The sequence below is a fragment of the Syngnathus scovelli genome, chromosome 7, assembly GCF_024217435.2.
Source record: "Syngnathus scovelli strain Florida chromosome 7, RoL_Ssco_1.2, whole genome shotgun sequence".
In the NCBI taxonomy this organism is placed as follows: Eukaryota; Metazoa; Chordata; class Actinopteri; order Syngnathiformes; family Syngnathidae; genus Syngnathus; species Syngnathus scovelli.
The window spans coordinates 6,660,583-6,681,448 of NC_090853.1; the positions used below are offsets into that span (position 1 = coordinate 6,660,583).

At 41.4% G+C, this 20,866-nt stretch overlaps 1 protein-coding gene across 1 annotated transcript; it reads left to right on the forward strand.

The window, feature by feature from the left end:
• The first annotated feature begins 210 nt into the window (after nucleotides 1–210).
• Nucleotides 211–4,191, forward strand: grk7b (G protein-coupled receptor kinase 7b). Its single transcript, XM_049726375.1, has 4 exons — nucleotides 211–916; nucleotides 990–1,427; nucleotides 1,923–2,194; nucleotides 2,267–4,191. The coding sequence occupies exons 1-4, from the start codon at nucleotides 320–322 to the stop codon at nucleotides 2,595–2,597; spliced, it is 1,638 nt and encodes a 545-aa protein (XP_049582332.1). The 5' UTR covers nucleotides 211–319; the 3' UTR covers nucleotides 2,598–4,191.
• The last annotated feature ends 16,675 nt before the right edge of the window (nucleotides 4,192–20,866 follow it).

Sequence of the window (20,866 nt, forward strand, 5' to 3'; positions counted from 1 at the left end):
CTAATTCCTTGAAATCCATTGAAAGACTTAAATTTCACCTGAGTCCTGCCACCTATGACGTGAGGTTACAGCACACGTATTACTCACATGAACTTTGCGGCTCCTAAAATAGGCCCGACTAAATCCTCTTAAGTTCAAACCACATAAGTTGCTTTCCCTCTGGGCCAACAAATCCCAGAGGATAGTGGCATTATTAATGCTGTAAGGGGTGTGTCAAGACTGCAGGGATGCTTGCAGGTGCTAGCGGGTGCTCTCCGGATGCTTGGACCATGTAGAGGATTGGTTTAAGGCCCCACGGTTTCCAGGTGGGGCCCCCAATATGAGCGAGCTGCTAGTCAAGGAACTGGTGGCCAACACAGCCTACCTCAGGGCTCAGCAGCTGGACCAGAATGAGCTGCTCAAGGAGAGACTTTCCCTCAAACTGCCCCTGCCGAAGAGCTTCTCAACTCTGCAGGAAGCAGATGGAAAGCAGTACGAGTCACTTTGTGAGCAGCAGCCCATCGGCAGGGAATTGTTCCGGCAGTTTCTCCTCAGTTGTAACCCCCAGTATGCCGCCGCCGTTAAGTTCCTGGATGAGCTGGGAGAAAGCCACTTTGCTGAAGACGACGTTGAAGAAAACGCCAGGCGGGACCTCATGGCTAAGTTCTGTAACCCTGAATCCAGGAGCTTTCTGTCTTTTCTCAAAGGAAACGCTGGGGATACAAGCAAGCGCTTATCAAACTACATTTTCGACGAGTCCTCGGTGAGCCACATGAGAGACGCCACAAGAGACTTCCTGCGAGGAAAACCTTTCTCGGAGTACCTGAGGAGTCCGTTCTTTTTCAGGTTTCTGCAGTGGAAGGAGTATGAGCAACAGAAGATTAGTGATAAATACTTTCGTGAGTTTCGGACATTGGGGAAAGGTGGTTTTGGTGAGGTAGGTGTCCAAAGCAAAACTGTTGCGAGAGAAAATCAGATTGTAGTGTAAATAAAAGGGTTTTGTATTACAGGTATGTGCAGTGCAGGTGAAGACCACAGGAAAGATGTACGCCTGCAAGAAGCTGGAAAAGAAACGCTTGAAGAAGAAATGTGGCGAGAGGTTGGCCCTTCAGGAGAAGAAGATCCTGGAGAAGGTTAACAGTCTTTTCATTGTCAACCTGGCCTACGCCTACGATAACAACACCCACTTGTGCCTGGTCATGGACCTGATGAATGGAGGAGACCTCAGGTTCCACATCTACGAACTCGGAGAGCGCGGTCTCCGCATGGACCGCGTGGTTTACTACGCAGCTCAGATGACCATGGGCCTCCTTCACCTGCACTCCATGAACATCGTCTATCGTGATTTGAAGCCGGAGAACGTGCTGCTGGACGCTTATGGCCATTGTAAACTATCAGACCTCGGATTGGCTGTCGAGCTGCCAAATGGGAAAACGATCTGCCAAAAGGTCAGTCTGGTGACCTACTCATTGTGTGCAAGGAAAAATGTAGAATTATAATTAGAAATGATGCTCCCAAGCTGTAAAGGTCGTGTCACTGCAAAGCTACCATAGCATTATTTTCTGGGAGTATGCTTACGTCAGTGTTCAGCATATGTGTTCATCCCTGAGTGCAAGGGGTTTACCAGAAATAGATACAGTAGAATGGTTCTTAGTCCAGAGTTGACAGACTATAAAGCACTCCGCATGTCCCAAATAAATCCTATTAAAAGCTGGCTAACTTCTAGTGACGGGAAACTGAAGCTTCAAATTTGCTTCATGAAACTGCTGGCAGCCCAATTTTGAATAGAGTGACATGGAGAGGAGTGTAAAAAGAACTGGTTCACAAAGCAAAATTTGAAGCTTCATTTTCCCATCAATAGCAGCGCTTGCTAGGAAATTTTTCTTTACTTTATGGCTCCACTTCATAATATATCCTCTCTGTGTGTTCACTTGTTTGTTCAGGCTGGTACAAACGGTTACATGGCCCCCGAGATCCTGAGGCAACAGTACTACAGTACATCCGTGGACTGGTGGGCCCTGGGCTGCAGCATCTATGAGATGGTGGCCGCTCGCCTGCCTTTTCGAGATTTCCGCGAAAAGGTGCAGAAGAGCGAGGTGACCCGCCGCACGCTTGAAGACCTGTGCAAGTTTCATCACAAGGGATTCGATCCTGCTAGCAAAGACATCATCTGTTGCCTCCTTAAGAAAAAAGTAGCACATCGCCTTGGATGCCAGTAAGTACAAATAAGTTCTCAACCAATGCAATAAGTTTGCTTCCATCATATCTCATACCTCATTTTTTATAGCAAAGGTGATGACCCACGAAAACACCAATTTTTTAAGAGCATTAACTTTCCTCTCCTGGAGGCGCAGCGCTTGGAGCCCCCCTGGGTGCCCAAGCCCAACGTGGTGTACGCCAAAGACACCGACCACTTCAACGACACTTCGGAAGTTGGAGACGTTGAACTAGATGCCAAGGATGAGAACTTCTTTAAGGAATTCAGCACCGGTGCAGTCACAGTCTCTTGGCAGAAGGAAATGATTGACAGTGGGTTGTTTGAGGAGCTCAACAAGCCTGAAAGGAACGGCCATGATCGAGCGATGGCATGGAACTCAAAGACGTGTGTCATTTTATAACACCCCAAAAATATGGGATACTTGTACTTGATACTGGTTTCAAAAAGAATCTTTACGCAATAAGTCTGCCTACCTCTAATAACTTTAAAACTGCAATCCATTCTCATTTAACAGTTTGACTTCTATCAATATTGTGCCAGCAGGTTATCTATCGACTGATATTCTAATAATTACCACTTTGTGAAAATGCATTTTTTACCGGCATATTATTAGAAATTGTTTTGTTTGCAGAGGAAAACCTTGGTGGAAACGTGTGTTTGTGTACTTTTCTGCAGCACTGCTGGAGTAAGTGCGCTTTGCTTTGTTTACAGCGGAGTTCAAATCCAAACATGCAGTAGTAGTTTATTACCAACTTTTGCGAAACGCTGTTAAATCGCAGTTACGATAAATATTTGTATAAAGAACACTCCTAGGCCTTAAAAAAATGTGCCTTCTTGTGCAGCGTATGATAAGCTATTACTCAATCTTGTTAATTTTATACAGACACGGTTTGTAATTGTAACCCCGAATTACAGTTTTGTCAGACCCGTCATAAACCAAGAATCGTTTAACATTTCCAAATGGCTTCTTAAATATGCCGGTAATCGTGCTGAAAGTTTCCTTTACTGAAGCTCACAGATTTCATATGTGGCGCGTAGTAAAACAAAATTCACCACTAGATGCCGCCAGACATCCACAAAAGCATTTCACACCTGACAGGACATCAAAAGTGCTGACTTTGTTTAGACTTTTTCTGCTAAGAGCCAATGGAAATATTTCAATATCCTACATAACTGCACTAAATTCAACGACAAATGGGAAACAAAAGGTTGAGGTCAGCATTGCCACTTTAAATCCTAAATGTGTGTGTCCCTTTACATGCTTTTTATGGCGTTATCCCACATGACTTAATGCCTGCCTATTTATTGTGATTAAATATCAGTATTACCAGAATCTAAATGATGTATTTTCTGATGTGTAACTGTGCCATGAAAAAAGTAATTGCCCTCTTACATTTTGCAGAGTTTCCCCGCAAGATCATCCAACAAATGTGGGCATCATTCTCTTAAATTGTTGCTTGGAGCTTTGGAGGGTGTTTTACTAAGATGACGTATGTTTGGGCAAGCACTGTGAAAACTTTGTGTAGAATGACGCAACGTTTCAAAAGCGGAAAAGCCCGAGCCGCATTTTGTCAGCCGTGGTAGATGATGTGCAGAGACTCTAATCACATCATAACATTAGGTACACATGCCCAAGACAATAACAACCTTCCCCTTCTAATATCATATATTCATTCAACTGTTTATTATTCTGGATGTATTGGTTAGACTGTCATTGGGTATTCTGTGAACTGTGACCTTTCATCTATGAGGGCGTAGGAGGTGAGAAAACATCTATCGGTCAGGACAGAGAGGTCATTGACTGTGCGAGGAAAGTGAGAGCCACTCATGCGAGCGTCGAACCAGTTAAGGGGAATGTTTCTATTTTAACAACAATGGTGACAGCTCGCCAGCAGAGGTCAAGGTTAACCTACAAGAATGAAGACTCAAATTAAAACTTGGAAGCAAGTTATATGACTATTGTTGTGGTAGCAAGGTCACCCCCACCTCTCCACAGGAAGTGTTTATTTTTTGGTTAACGTTCAATTTGCTGTGCTTCATTGCTTGAATTCCTCACATTTCAACAAATAAGTGAATTCCTGCTGTGCAATCCAACAGGATCTGTGTGTGTGTGTGTGTGTGTGTGTGTGTGTGTGTGTGTGTGTGTGTGTGTGTGTGTGTGTGTGTGTGTGTGTGTGTGTGTGTGTGTGTGTGTGTGTGTGTGTGTGTGTGTGTGTGTGTGTTGCACCAATATGCTTGTGTGATTCTTTCCATAGTTTCCTCAAACCCTGGGCACACAGTGCTCGAGTGGACATAGTTAAATAAGCTCTCCCGCTCTCTCTCTCTTACACACACAGACTCACACAAATAAATACACACACACACACACACGCAGACGTCGCTTTGGGGCCATTTCTCAGACTTGCCGTCATTTACGGGAGACTTTCCGTAACACTTACTCAGAGCAACATCAGCTTTTGGGCAAACGAGGACACAGCTTGTAAACAGTCCAACAATAGCTCATCTCTCCACCAAGCTCAATTGCTTCAGTGCAGAAATCTGTCTGTCATTTACAGCCATTATTATTCAAGTTGAAGGCTGCCTATGGTGTAAAGTAATCCCTCTTGTTACTCGTAAAGCTCGTGAAGTAACTGTGGAGCCATTGTTCTTTTGGAATAAGGAGACTTCTTTACTTAGTTCACTTAAAAAAATATATATGTTTTTTTTAAGTCACCATCGGAATATAATTCATATTATTAAAAAGTGATAATACATAATGAAAATATGACGTCAATATTGCACACAAATCATTTTGGAAGTTTTTCAAACATCACCCTTCCCCTCATATCTAAAGTCTGCTTACTCCTCACCTGTCGCCCTAAATAAAATTCCCCCCCACAAATAGAAAAACCCCAAGGAAACAGCTATAGGTTCAAGAAGTCACAGTATCCCGAAACCTGAGTCAGCTTGAGTCGTTTAAAGCTGCCTGATGTTCCTTACCCACCCCTCTGCTGGAGGCTGATTGGAGATCAGCACTTCAAACGCGGGCAGAGGGTGTCGGGATACGGGCTAATGCAGCAGGGAAGCACTTTACAACCCTTCTTCCTTTCAAAAAAAAATAAGTAGTGCATATGTTCATGTACTTTGATTACAGTACAAGTGTGTGTGCGTGTGTGTGTCAGTGGAAAAGTGCTTTAAAAGTATTTGATTCACTGGATGACAGTAAGGCAAAAACAGAAATATAAGCTGCAGGCTGGTATTGGTTCCTTCGACTGTATCAGCTTTGATTTAATTAGCTGGTTACTTAGTGCATTCTTTGTTAGTGATGCAATATGACGAACAGTGTGGAGTTACTCCAAGTTCTCTTTCTCGGTCACTTCCAATCTGTCACTGACATTTTATTCACTAACTGTATCTCCACTGAGTGCACCACAGTAGGGTCACTTGTGAACTGAAGACTTTTTTTTTTTTTTTTTACACTCTTCACTTTCATTGTGTTGAGATACAAGCAGGTTGAACTTGTTTATGTGCCATACTGATAGCAGCGAGCTAATATTGCGGAATTCCCCACGCATACTTTTCATGCCATTCATGGTCATCGCTCTTCATTCACTATGGAGACAATCAGACAGAGCGCAGGTCTGCATTGTGTCCAGCTGGCAACAGTCAGGTGATGTCATGCAAGTAGCAAAGGGAGGTGAGGTTTCCAAAATATCATGGGAGTAGCTCAGAAGGTCATCATTTTACAGTAGTGATGAGAAAATAAGGCTTCAAATTTGCTTCGTGAATCAATTTTTGGCTCCTCTTGATGGCGCTCTCTGTTCAACACTGTTGCCCGTAGGTCTGGTGCTAAAATCGACCGCTATAGTAGTATCATGTTCTTACGGCTCTTCACCTTGACCAAAGCCGCACTTGCAGCTGAGGAAAAAAAACACCCTCAATTATGGTTCAAATAATCAACAGCTAGCTTCATTGAGCCTTAACACATTCTTTTATTCTTTTGGGAGACAAGATGATTTTTTTTTCACCTGATGTCTTTATATAAGTAGGAATGTGAACCCTGAAGAAAACTGGGCCTCATCACCCTATAGATTACCATATGGAGTTTCAATATGCGAGAGTAGCTGTACAATAGCAAACAAATCACATCAGCAGTGGAAGGATTTTCAAATTACTGTGGAACATCTCTGACAGTATCAATAAAAATGATGCAGTTTACACAAAGAGTGGCAGTTTCCATATCTAATTCAGGGACACCAAACAGGCTGGTGTGTCTCAGCATTCCAAATCCAACATTGCTCAAGTCAAGCTTTGGTAGCGAAGAACATAAAGCATACTATCTATCGAATGTTTTCACGAGGAACACATTTCCAATCTAAGACCTCTGGTAACCTTATAGGCTTTGTTTTGGTCTGACGTGACTCAATAAATATGATAACTAAATATAAATACGGAGGATTAAAGAGCTAAGCTCTATCTTGTGACCATCATGAGGATGAGCCCCATGAGTTCCCGCTCCCTTGAAAGCCAGAATAGATAAATACACACATACACACAGACACACACACACACACACACATACAGAGTGCCCAGATGTTTTTTCAGCATTGCCTTGTGTGACTCTAACATCATTTGTTCTGCTCTGCTGTTGACCTTTTGTTGCTTTTCAACACATTTTCAACTTTTCCACTTCTTTAATTTCTACAGAAACACAAAAGCTGAATAGATGTGTTCATTGATGCGCATAAAATGTATGTTTGCAAGTATCCAATTCCCTGTAGTAGTACACACTTGCTCCGGAGGTTATTTATGGCAGGATGGGGGTGTTAGGTTACAGTCCCACTTGCAAAAAAACAGGCAGTTAATCTTGCTAAATTTGTCTACTCGTATGATCTCCCGACCGCTGATCATCTGTTGGGTCACCTGACCTATATTTAGAAAGGTAGTTGCATTAAGCCAGCACTTATGGACATTATCATAACTGATTGCCGGGGATACCACGACAAACACAGCTCCATCGTTGATGCTCTTGTGAGTCTTTGCTCTTCTTCCAAAAATATGCAGCTGGTAAAGATGAGTTTATTATATTGATACTATCTTTTCATAGGGAAATTAATAATAATTGAAAAAGTGCTGCTATGCAAAATAGCTGGTACACAACTTGTATATAGTATAAATTGGGTAAATTCCTTGTCTGACTCAACACGCCAATATGTAATAAATGCAATTCCCCCAAAAACTGACATTTGTGCTCATGCAACATTAAGCTGGTGATTAAAACATTGCCGTGCAGTTAATACGTTTTATGAGCGTGACGGGTTGAGCTCGGAACAAATGAATTCACTTTATTACGACCTATGGGAAATATTTTTTTGGGGGGGAAATGAGTAAAAAACAACAACTTGCTGAACAGATTGAAAGCCGCTGTATTTCTTGTAACATGCTCTTGGCACATTTCTACCTTTACGGTCAGTCCGAAAGGTGAAAGTTTTGTACGCAGCTGCTGCGGGTCACATGCTTTATCAGATTGTTAACGCATAATAAGCACACATACTCTTGTTAACATCAAAGTGTATCTTACTTTCCATTCAGTGCATTGATCCATGTGTTTTTGCTATTAGTGCATTTCATCATTACTGCCGCTTAGTGTGAGGAGATGGAACATTTTTCTGAAGATCTGTAAATATTATCTCCTGAACACTGAACACACGCACACGCACATGACCGGACCTTGGCATCTCTGCAAAGAACTGGTGGAGCGGCCCTCACTTCTCATTTGCCGTTTGAGTTGGCATTGGCAGACTTCTATGGACGCATGCACGCACACACACAAACACACACAGTACTTCATGGAGCCTGCAGGGAGCCAAACTGCTCTCACCTGTTGTCTCTGGCAGCCTAAAGAGGAGACGATTAGCGCCCAGTACTGACAATATGTTCTTTGTTTCCCCTCCTTGCCTTGCTCCAATTCTCCGCCATCTTTCAGTCTGTCACTTATGCCACCACGTTCTGTATTTCTCGCCCTGTGGGCCAGATTCACAAAACGTTTGAGTCGCTTTTACATGGCGCTAATTGGTAAAAATGGAGCAAAAACATCTAAAAGCATCTAATTCACGTGCAGATGGTGAAATGCATCACAAACTATGATGCCAGGCAGAATGCGTCGAGGTGAGAAATTGTCCACCTCTATGCAAATAAGGCTCATTGAAAAACAATGTCTAATTCACAAACACCGGCCCTTAGGGGGCGTAAATAATGACTACAGCAAGCTGGGATAAAAGTGGCCTTATAGTCAATGGAAGCTTCTACACACGTTATCAGCGCAATGAGAGGAAACATTTTGAGTCCAACATATACAAGACATCCATACATCTATTAATCATCCGAACCTTTTTTTTTATTATTATTATGTGCAGTGCAATTTAGAGTCTGCCCTCACAGCGCATGCCATTAAAGCTGCAGGAGAGAAGTGGGCAGATTTACCATTTCCTGGATGTCATCAGTGACTTTGACTTAATATAGTTTAATTATTTTGCTTCATGAATCAACTCAAACTTTTTTTTTTTCCCCTCTTGACCAGTATCCTCTGTGAGCAGTTCTCATTAGTACAAACTTCAAAATAAGCATTATTGTTGTATGGTTGTTTAAGTGCTGACAACCAGCCCAGTGTGTTGCCATTATAGTGTAAAAATGTGTATGTTCTTCTACAAAAGCTGACTTTTAGTCAGGTCAAGTGACTTCTTAGATGAAAAATTTAAAAAAATTCTAAAGTATTTCAAAATATGCTTATGAAAGGTTAAATGTATCAGATATAGAGATCCAGCTTGAGGCCATTGAAATTCTTCCTCCACTAACTGTCTTCTTGTTTCTTTTGGCACCCGCGAAGCTGCAGCTCAGTCACTTGGTTTGAATTGGCGCTGGTGAGTAGCTGGAGCACAAACAGTTACCTGTCAGCTCCCGCTGTGCTCCCCCCCTTCACAGTTGCACGTATGGACCGACAACATAAAAAGCAGTATGAAGCGTGTCCTGTGCACGTCATTGGCGCTGACAAAAAATATCTTTTGCAGCTGGCTTTACAGACAGCTGTAGTGACGGCCTCTGACACTCTCCGTGATTCCGCCATCTAATGTCAAAGCGCATTTGGGGATGACACAGCTGGCTGCAGAAAGCCTCGAACAGCTTTAGTGGATTGTGATCCGACTTGACTAAATACATGAAACTGAATCAGCCAAGTGTTCCTGTTCCTATTAATGAAGCATGGCTGATGGCTTGGAGTCTCTGGAAACCTCGAATTCTTCTAAGTTTCTAAAAAGTGGAGGGACAGCGGGAGTCCTCACCTGAATGTACCTAATGAAGTGTCTGGTGAGTTGACATGTCAGATGTTTTTTTTCCTATAAATGTCAAAAGTCTTTCACCAAAGCAATAAATAAATAAAAAAATCCAAATATACGATCATTGCCTGTGTGTATGTTTGCAACAAAAGCCATCACGTTGCCAAATCTTCATGGACGTGACATGACACACGCTAAGTTACAGGGCCTCCGTGTACCGCAAACTTGACAGGCTCAAGAGCACATCAGTCGCACTCTCTCACGGCAGGCGAAAATTGTTCACAAATCGTGTAAATTCCGCAGCCAAAACGATGACATCTCCTCATAACTCACGTCGACTTGAAGTGTATCTGCTAACATAAATCTTAAATGGAGTGAGTGTTCGGCATGTACAAGTCAAACTGGGCCAAGCTGCCAAGAAAAATGACATTCTATGAAGTTAATCTTCTGCATGGCTAGCTACGCTCATGCTATTGTTTTTCCATTTAGGACCAGACATTCATCTCAGGAGCTTTTTTTTTTTGCAAAATGACTAACCTTGGAACATCCCAGATTTTATAAACATATTGTAATCTAATACAATTATTTTCTCTGATTAAAATGTTACATTTATTTCAGTGAGTGGCTCATAATTTTTTTTAACAGACATTATTTTTCTATTCAAAACCCTAACTGTCCAAAATGATCTGATTGTATAACTTGGAAATGTCCAGGGTTTCTTTTTTTTTTTCCTCAAAACCGTGTTGGTTGACAATTATAGATTTTAACTTTTCCTAACAATGTTGACACAGCATCACCGCACGAACAAAAATATACGAGGATACACTGAACGTCTCGCGTGTGAACCACATGTCCAATTCATTCAAGGCTGTTCTGTCATGCCTGCAGTGCAGAGGAAGGTTGTTAGGAATCACGATGACAGGCCGGAAACATCATCATCATCACAATTTTACATCTTTATTATCTCTCACATCAGTTTTCTTGCTCAGTTTGGCATGGGGGCTCTGTATCGCACATCAACATCCCTACAGGCTTCTAATCTCCCCTTACGTGCAAGATGACGGCACACACACACGCACACAAGAACAAAAGACATAACTGTACTGTTGAACTTTACCACCAGCTCGTTTTTTAATGTAGCTACTCCGTGTCAGTGCATGTTTGTTAGTTTGTTTTGCAAGGCTCTGTGGGTGTTTTCAAGAGCGTAGTTGTTTTACATGCACACAAAAAGATGATGCAAGGTCACAGATGGTAAGTCTCATAATCAAAAAAATCTTTCACCAGTTTTCTCATCTTCCGCCAAATACAGTGTATTTATGCATTTGAATGACCACATGGTTGCAAAATAATAGTTCATTTCTGTAACCTGTACAAAATGTACAATCTTCATCACGATCGTAGTTGAATTAAACGACTCATTTGATTTCATCAAAAAACTGCCATTTGTTCCTTTGAGTGTTTGCATTGGTAATGTTCTTCCACAAAAGTGAAGGCATTTCCACTGGAGTGAGTCAAAGCAGAAAACAGAGTGGCTGATTTGAACGTAATGATGTGGTGTTTTTCCACATCCTTGAAGGTAAGGTAAGCTGTGTAAAGTACAAAAGAAACATCATTTTCTACGTCTTCACCCGAGAAAAGTGAAGCAGGCTGTGTGTGCTGGCGCCCGGTGAATGTGCGCTCTATGCGCTCGCTGTCAGACAGAAGAATGAGCTGCTTTATTGCCTCTGCTGTGGGCTGCCAGTCATCACCGTTATCCCTTAGGCAAAAAAGGAGCAGACTCATGTATTAGGTTTTATATCGTTCCTTGTGAATAGAAATTCATCGTTGGCCTGATAGAACCGAGACAGAAGCTTTTGGTTTGACGGCAATGCACAGAACGTTTTGTGAGCCTGTAAAGTTCACACTTTTGATTCTTCTTCCACCTTACTATAGAATTCAAAGTAACATTATACATAATCAATAAAACGTTATCGATTTGTTCGACTGGTGGGACTGAGCCAAATAACGAAGATCAACAATCAATTGAATGTTTCCAGTTGTACCGTGTTTTCCGCACAATAAGGCGCACCTAAAAACCTCCAATTTTCTCAAAAGCCGACAGTGCGCCTTATAATCCAGTGCGATTTATATATGGACCAATATGGATTCGTGGATGAGGACTAATTTCTTAAAGTAATCTTTACGTGTTTATTTTGTGTGTTGTGTCATATTAACGTTTGAGCAATGTTGAGTTATTGATATATTGTTATTGTTTTCACTATTTCGAGTGTTACTATATTGTGATTGCATTAACGTTTGAGCGAGTTATTTATTCTATGCGCCTTATAGTCCGGTGCGCCTTATATATGGACAAAGTTTTAAAATGGGCCATTCATTGAAGGTGCGCCTTATAATCCGGTGCGTGGAAAATACGGTAATCAATACATGATTCTTAATCCGACTCATCCCTATAGTACAACCTAATTTGAATATACCTGGAAATCCAAAGTATTTTTAAAACACAGCGGCCTTTGAAGTCTCCTCGCTGGGTGACATCATGTACTGTGTGCACTTGTATTGCTGATGATGGCAGCAGGACAGTAAGATGATCTCCAGGCTATCTCCAGGCCATCGGTATCATCCAGGCTATCTGTGACACCTCTGGCATGTTCCGAGCCAGGGGCCAGATTCCGTCTCCTTTTCCATGACCGCCTCTTCAAATCAAAGGTGAACGTTAATGGCATGCCCCCTCGTTGCAGAGAAGTGTTCTCCTTCAAGTAAGTATTTTGGTTTAATCCCCGGCGGCTGTGTGTGTTTCCACATGCCACCGAGTTCCATGACAGCGGCGCTTTATGTCGCGACGAGCCTTGCCAATGCTTCAAATGCCAGCACGCAACTTCAGGCAGCCAATCGTTTGTCACATTTTCAGTCAGTCACGCTGTCAGATGAAATTGACTCGCTCTTTTATAAAAGAAAACCTCCAAATCTTAGAAAAGAATCAGAACAAGGACCGTGTCTGTCTGTCCAGTGCCCCCAACCCCTTATACACACACAGTCCCCCCCCCCCCCCCCCCCAACCCTCTCAAAAGGCAACCCCTGCCACCAGATGCCAGAAATTATCATACAAGTTTCTCTTTGTATCCATATTTAAACATGATGGAGAAGAATTGAGCCTTTATATGAGGGGCAGCTTGTGTGTTTATCCAGCACTACCAGCACCAGGAAACAAGAGAAAGCCCCCATTGCTTGCTGGCCGGGGCAGGAAAAGGTTGGAGACTGTGAGGCTGGCGGGACGAGAGGTGAAGTGAGACCAAGAGGGGAAAAAAAAAAAAGAATGAGTCTTTGAGCGACACTCATTTATGAACCTGGCCGTTTTATGATTTTTGTATTTTTTTTTAGGACAACACACAGGTTGGTGGGACAAAGATGTCTTTTAGCATGAAGCTGACTGTTAGTCTTAGGTCTCATTCAAAACACAAGCAGAAAAACGGTAATAATGTCACAATGGCACAATTCAAAAACCACTGAGGTCTTAAAGTTTGATTTGGAATTTGGGGGGGAAATCTAAAGTCCCACAGTACTTCAGAGTTCAAGCATGACCTCAAATTAGGCAAGCACAGCCAATTGCCTGAGATTAGCAGGGGCAGCCAAATGACTTACAAAAACTAATAATCTATCATGATTATACCAATCGTGTGAGCAACTGCATCTGTGTTGACAAAAGGGACTCAGCCATATAGGTCAGCCTCTCCTGCGCTGAATTTAAACGTAAAAAATGTAGCTGCTTTCATTGGACAGGAAGTGAGTCAGCTGTGTTCACTCCCACAACGGCACAAACCCCCCTTTCTTCCTGAACCCTAAATATTTCTCCAATACCACCAAATTTATCTGAGTGAGAGATCGCTTATTTGAAGCTATCTATTCATAGTATTGATGTATGTCTAAGAGTAATATAGTTGTGAACGCACAATTTAGCACCCGCTTTTAGTAGCTTATAGTAAATCAGGTTCTCTAAAAGCCCACCAGTCGAACATTTTTTTACAACGCATAAAATATGATATTTCAAAAGTTTATGGCGTTGTAGCAATTCAAAGCCATTACAGCAAAATATTCTGCAAGTTTGAGCCAGGAAATTACTGAAAGAGGAACAAAATGTAGGAATGCAGGCATTTGTAAATGAGCCCTCTGATGGATCTGTGTTTTTGCACTGTCAAAAGCAAGCCAGGACTGAAACGGGCCTCGTCATGACCCGTTGGCCTTGGTTGCACATTCAGGCCTCTTCGCAAGGCTTGAGGTTTCGAACGTTTCAAACCACAATGACCTTCGTGCTCTTTTCGCTTTGTTTTTGGTCTTTTTTTATTCCGAAACGAGACACTGGATAACTTATGAAGGGCTCCCTTGTTCACTTACAATAATAAAGAGAGAAAAGCCTGAAAGCGTGTGTGTGTGCCGCCGGGCCAAATGGAGAATCCTGTCTCATGATGGATGAGCCCATTCGCTGTCTAGTCTTAGCTTAGCTTTAGTCTAACAGCATTACTGCTGTTGTCTTGTACATCTATTACTGCAACAGGAGACCAGAATGTCTTTCAAGACACATTTAGCTTTCTGTCTTTAGTGTTGACATTTTACACCTCCAGTTTTTAACCTTAAGCATAACTTTCACTTATCAAAAATAGCCAGGGAGCTCTACACAAATCACATTTTCGTCTTCCGGTTTTAGGGGTCACATCCTTTATGTTAACCAACACAATACGTGCAATATGCTGGCATAGGAAGGTGAAGTGCCACATGATGAGTGTGTGGTGGTAGCAAAAACATTTACACAGAGGGCTAGTCATTCTTGGGGCGCATTCTTGGGGGCACATGCACAAGTACAAACATCCCCTTACACACCCTCTACCATGAGAGAGCCATTGAGATATATATATATATATATATATATATATATATATATATATATATTTTTTTTTTTTTTTTTAAATTTATTTATTTATAGTTCCACCTGTTGCTTTGTGGACTGGCCATTTCTATTAATGTGATATTTAGGACAACTTCACAATGACCTGCAGGGCTGACAAGTCAAAAACGTTCCCCACAAAGATAGATGTAAACACACATTAACACATGCGCTCACCCTTCCAATGGGGACTCTTTCCACCTGATTTGCTCATCCATCCACAGCTTATAAATAGGACTTGTCGGACTTACAGTAAGGGTGCTTACGGGGTGGGTAGACCAGGGCGGGGGTGTTTGTTGGAGGGCAATGGAGGGTCAAAGATAGTTGATATTCCTCCACTTGTCCTCTAACTACTCTCCCCTCTGAATATAGCCCATCTCCTCTCATTGTGTGCTTGGGCCTTGGCAGCTTTGTTTCACATGCACTTCTTTGTAAGATCTCTCTAAGGACAGCATGTGTTCTCCTTCACTCAACCCTGCGTAACATATGTCACTCTCTGTGCCATTCACTCACACTCCCCCTAGCACGACTTCTCTACAGCTGACAGTATGTAATCAAAATTGTAAAATGCATGAAAACATGACAAATGGTAGTGGGTGGGTTGGGGGGGGGTTCCGATGGAGTTGGGCCGCCAGTCTGTAATCAGACACTTTGGGGATATTTGCACTTCATCATCATGCTGACCCACTGTGATAGACTCGAAGCGTCTCACTCACTCCTGGAAAGATCTTCATTCTTGGCCGCGTTGCAAAATGAGTCAACGTGTTAGAAAAATGAATAATCACCGTTTGGCCTGCACATGTTCCATTTCCCAACAGAGTCCCTGAGAAACTGGATATGCAGATTAGCGGGATTAAAGTAGAATCATTAGATGAAACGCACACGCTAAGTGAGAGGAGAGCAACAAATTGATTTGAAGCCCAACAAGAGTCGAAGGCTGTCATTTTTGGCTCAAGGCGTCTGTGTGTTCCAGCGTGTGTGTGCAAGATGGCTGTTCTCTCTGTGGTCTAAAAACGCCTGCGGGCTACAACTTCCCGGTGCCCTGCTGGAGGCCGGTGGTGTTAATAAAACAAGAGATAACACAAGATAAGGAGGAAGGTAACATGCCGGGCAAGGATCTGCATCTGATCAACATCACTCAATGATGTCAACTGTGACAACATGAGACGGCTTCCATCCCAACAGATTAGAAATAGAAGGAACCTTGTTCAATTTACAGGACTGTAAACATTTGGTGTGTTTAGCCGGCTATCCGAATACTCTTTCAAGCTCTATCAAATATTCAACATTTACAAAGATAATAATGTTCAGTTTTGATTGACCCTCTATCGCCGAGAGGTTTTTATTTAATGTTTATTGGTTGTCGTTCGCTGTAGTGAAGAACTTTACCATATCATACCAAGAGCTATCCCTAATATTTCGGATTTTCTGGTAATCTAGGTAACCAAAATATCAAAAATCTGATCAGTATGTTGACGCTGTACAGTGCTACAAATAATTATAAAGCAAAAAAAAAAAAAAAAGTAGCTGCGCTAACTAGATAGAAAGTTTATGCCAGAGAGAGAGAGATAACTTCACAGATGTCTTGTAACATGAGCCCACGTCGGCGGGGGCTCCCGCCTTGAACCAAGGAGGCTAAAATTGGCGGTGCCAACTTGTTGCTTTAAAACAGAGTCATTCTTTTCTATGTCCTATAATGATTTTGTCATCTCACTACTTATTTTATTTTCAGAGGTGATTAATTTCTTTCTTAAATTATTTTTTTCAATATATTACTGTGAAAGCATTCTGCACATAAGGTGTCAAATCAATCAAGGACTTGCTTGGCTTTGGAACATTTAATTTATTCGTGACATGGTTCATGAACTTTGGAATGGAAATGCAATTAATATGTTCCACATCAAAGCTATGTTTAATTTGTTTTTATCGGTGTGTGGTTAAATACAATACAATATTGAAATACTGTCGAAACACTAACAATAAAATAGCGTGTTAGCCAGCAAATAAACTGTTGAGGATCTTAGGATCTTAACATGCTTTCACAAGATTTTTAATTAATTCAATTAAGCCTCATTGCAGTATAATGATGCAAGCTCTCACATTTGGAATAATTGTATCCCAGATGAAAATCATCCACTTTTTATTGAGTTGCTCAGTCATAATCACAGTGCAAATTCATTTCATTTTAATTTTACAGTGACGCATTAACCTTTCAAGGCAAAGTGGAAGCACACTATCAATGGACTCCATTGTTCCTATCTCATTTAGATAATGATTTGATAACACGACACTAACTGGCAGAATTACACGCAACGTCTGAACAACGGCTCCCTGTCGCCAAATGCATAATCAAGTTGTTTTGGTATCTCCAGCTATCTAAAGCAGCCATCTTTCAGCTATCCTAAGCAGCTATCTTATGTTCCTGTCCTCTCCGACATCAGACGGGGGCAGAGCGGTGAGGGCCAGACAACACTGGATACGCTGATAGTGCAGGGGGCTTGTTTTCTCATGTGCGTTGCCAGGATGTGATGTAAAAATAGGCACTAAGCTGTTTGTGTGCGTGAGTGCAGGGTGAAGGTATGCAGCTATAGATTGATAGGGGTCCTATGTGGTTGGCGGTCTCGTCTCATGTCCCAAACATCAGCGAGGCCTGTCCCGGGAGGTGGTGACGAGCAGTAAAAGGGCATAGATTCGGACTATTTCTCTGTTAATTGATCTTATTGGCCTGCTATTCGTGAGCGTGACATAGAATTGATTTAACAGCCAGTGTGAGATTGCTAGAGCTGACCTCTTTTAAAGCGGCTCCTCAGATATGGGGCCCTATTTTCGTTCCAAGAGCAAGTCTGGCGCACTGTGTGGCGCAAATATGCAAGGGGAGGGGCTGTCTGGCAATTTCAGTATCAGTTTTGGCAATTTCACAGACCGAGAAAAATTTGGCGCAGGTAGACGGAGGCTGTCGCGCTATTTGAACACAGCTGACTCCGATCGTGTTCAAATCAATCAAGCCTTTTTTTCTGTCCCTTTAAATGTGGTGCACCTGACCAGTTTAGGAAGCAATTTCATGATGAAGAGTCAAAGGTGATTTGAAAACAGAGCTCCCTGGAGAATAATTGGATTGAGCCCTAGTTATATTGTTCTGACATTGTGCAGTTGCATGAACTGAATGTCTTGGAAGGGCACTTTGACAACTTCAAGTGTTGTGTCCAACCCTTTAAATGTCGTCACTGATCCCTACCTCATTCCTAGCCTTGCTTACAATCATTCACTCACTTTTGCTCCAACATACAGTGAAATACAACCAATCCCACAATTTAAGTTGACACGACACCTGTAGAGGATTTACATTCTGAAAGAGTGGAAAAGAACATTTTCTTAGTTCTCAGATATGCAAAGCTTTATTTTCTGTCACGTAAAAATTTCAACTTTCATCGCCTCGGCTCTCTTTCAATAAAACCCTTTAAATCTTTCCACGTTATCTGACCTTTCTTCCCCCTCACCACAAATCTTCAGCCATTCAAAACTGCCTCGCCCCTCTCGAGTATGGATACATGACCATGTGGCCGTATTGCTTTCAACAGTGCTGCTTCCAAAGGACATCTGAGAGACGACTACATTTTACTCTGAGACATTTCAAATCAAAGAAGAGATGTCAACTGCTGCAAACACACACAAGAATAACTTTATATCATATATAAAGTATCATGGCGTGATTGATTTATGACCTTTGACTGAACACATCCTATAAATACATTTTTTCAGACACGTAGCAGTAGACTTCATTTATTTTGGGGCAAACTCAGAGGAATGTGTTGCTCTCATCAGCACCTAACATCCAAGAGCAATTTATAGTGAATAGTCAGCTGAACTAGAGAAAGTGTTGACATTCCGTTTTCATATGCCCAAGTATGAATAAACATCCTGCAGTTGAAACGTGGCGCTGTTATGGGTAAAGTTGAATTAAACAAGGTAAGAGGTACTGGAAGAGGGAAAAATATAGAGAGCCACTCAGCCAAACATTTAGTTTGTCGGATAACTTGGACCATCAGGCTGGTGAAAAAGCTAAACCGCTATTTCACTGAAATGAGGCCAGTGTTTGATTTATAACAGCTCTGATAATTGCATTTAATGAAACACCTCTTTAAATTAACTATCATTTATAACCAATACTGTAGAGCAAAAATCATTGCTGCATACAAAGTATTGTATATGAAAAAAGATTTTGACACACAAAACCAATGATGGTTAAAAAAATTGTTTACTGAATTAAAAACAGTAAACAACATAAAACACCAAAACAATGCCGGGTTTCATGCTAAGTCAAATATAGCATAGCTATTATATATACATTATATATATAAAGTGCTGAACTGCATTGTACTGATGAAAGGAAACTCAAAATTACATAAGGGGTACCACAAGGCTCAATCGTGGGGCCTCTTTCCGTTTGACATTTTCATGTCTGTTCTTTTAAATCTGGTCTTTTTCACATTGTCATTGTATTTTAATGACTTGTGTGAAGCACTTTGAATTACATGCACTGTACTATGATAAACTTGTCTTACCTTGCCGACTGTTTCTAATATTTTATTTCGCGCATTTAGCTCGGCTGTGCAGTTTTACATTATGTACAATGAATACCAAATGGATGGTACGTACTTTGGGGAATGGCTGGTGGCACTTTGTCCACCTTGTAATGTCTATTTTCAACAAGCTCTTGCAGAAACAATGTTTATATGAATTCCACTCTTCCCACGTGGGAGTAACTATCGCTTTACAAATATGTTGGTAGCTTAAATATGGCGCTGTACAATGAGCAGAGTAGCTAACAATGTCACATAAAGCTTGCAGTGTAGTGTTTTGTTTATTGCTAGGCAGGAGAATTTTTTTCACAATTATCATGTATACATTAGGCACACACAAACTATGTTCTTACACAACACTAGTGATTAAAAATATACGGACTAATAATAGAATTGTCAATTTATATTTTGCTCACTTTCCAGATGTTGAAGCCATCACAATAACTCATACTTCACTTTTTTTTCCCCCCCACAGTTTGACAGACGCTACTATTTCTGGCACCAGTGTCAATTTGAGGCAAGTGTCAACATGGAAATTATTTCACTAACTTAGTCATGTTTAAATGACCGAGCACAAGCTCTAAATGGTGTTATTTCTTGGATGAGGAACACAGATGGATGAAGAGAATGAATCACTCCCATTCACCTAATGGATTATAAGATTATATGAGTGAAAGTAAAACAAGGCCCTTCTTTTCCTGCTGATTGCAAATTCAGAGTTGAATGACTTCACTAAACTCTACAGGCCCAGTCATAATTAGAATAAACAGCTGCTGATTTACACACTCCCGTGGCACCGTATAATTTACAGATTAACACAACACAACATGAGCAAAGACCCAAAAGTGTGATCCAAGTCTCGACAGTTCACCGCAGGCACTACAGCAGATGTGATGAATAGCTTTGAATGCAAGTTGTCTCTCACATTACATCCAAAACAATCTCGGACAGCCCGTGTCTCGGAGATCGTATTCTCATGCATTGTTTTCCAAGAGATGTTTATAGCTTTGTTCCTGATATATGATAAGCAATAAGTAAGAGGTAGTAATTACAAGGCCCACACTCCATCGGCTCGTCTGATGAATGTGTGAAATTAAAGATGCCCATTCTAGTGGAGGGTGGTTATTACAAAGCATACAAAGACTTAACATGCGACCGTTTTTTAAGAGAAAGAAAGAGTCGGTAAGTTCAACCATTAAACTATACGATTACCTCCACCGGATAGCAAAAATAAATAGACGTAAAATTGAGCCAGAAAGAAGGCCTAATTCAAAATAGTTCCTATTCATTTGCTTTTGCACATTTACTGTCAAGGTCAATAAAAAAATAATGAAATTAAGTGGGGGGAAATCACAATGGACCCTCCAGGATCCGAAAGCATTGCGGTCAGACCTCGTGTCTCTCTAACTAATAAGCAGCACAGTGTCAGTGATTTTTTTTTCATGGTTATTAACTCTGGAACACAGAGAATAAGTCGATTGTTCAGTGGGGGGGATCATTATGTATTCAAAGATTATTTTTGTTTTGGAAAATGTGCTCAAATGCACAAAATCAATGCCACTCTCACTTCTGTGGTCAAATGACCTTACAACGGTTAGCTTAGCTTGGCACTGCAGATACAAAGCCTGGAAATGAAGGGAAACAGAAAAGAGAATTTGTAGCGGTTCGCTCGGCTGGACGATATCGTACTGATGACAGGACTGTTGGAATTTGCTGCACCCGCAAAAATCACATCCATACATCAATCCATTTTCTATAATCCTGAGCAGGGGAATGTGTGGTTGGTGCCTATCCAAAGTGACTTTTGAGTTGTTTACACTAATAATCATTTTAACCAATGTGG

Coding starts and splice junctions, on each gene's coding strand:
- grk7b (XM_049726375.1), top strand. CDS start 320: ATGAGCGAGCTGCTAGTCAAGGAACTGGTGGCCAACACAGCCTACCTC. Junction 917..989: donor GGAAAGGTGGTTTTGGTGAG/GTAGGTGTCCAA, acceptor TTTGTATTACAG/GTATGTGCAGTGCAGGTGAA. Junction 1,428..1,922: donor GGAAAACGATCTGCCAAAAG/GTCAGTCTGGTG, acceptor TTGTTTGTTCAG/GCTGGTACAAACGGTTACAT.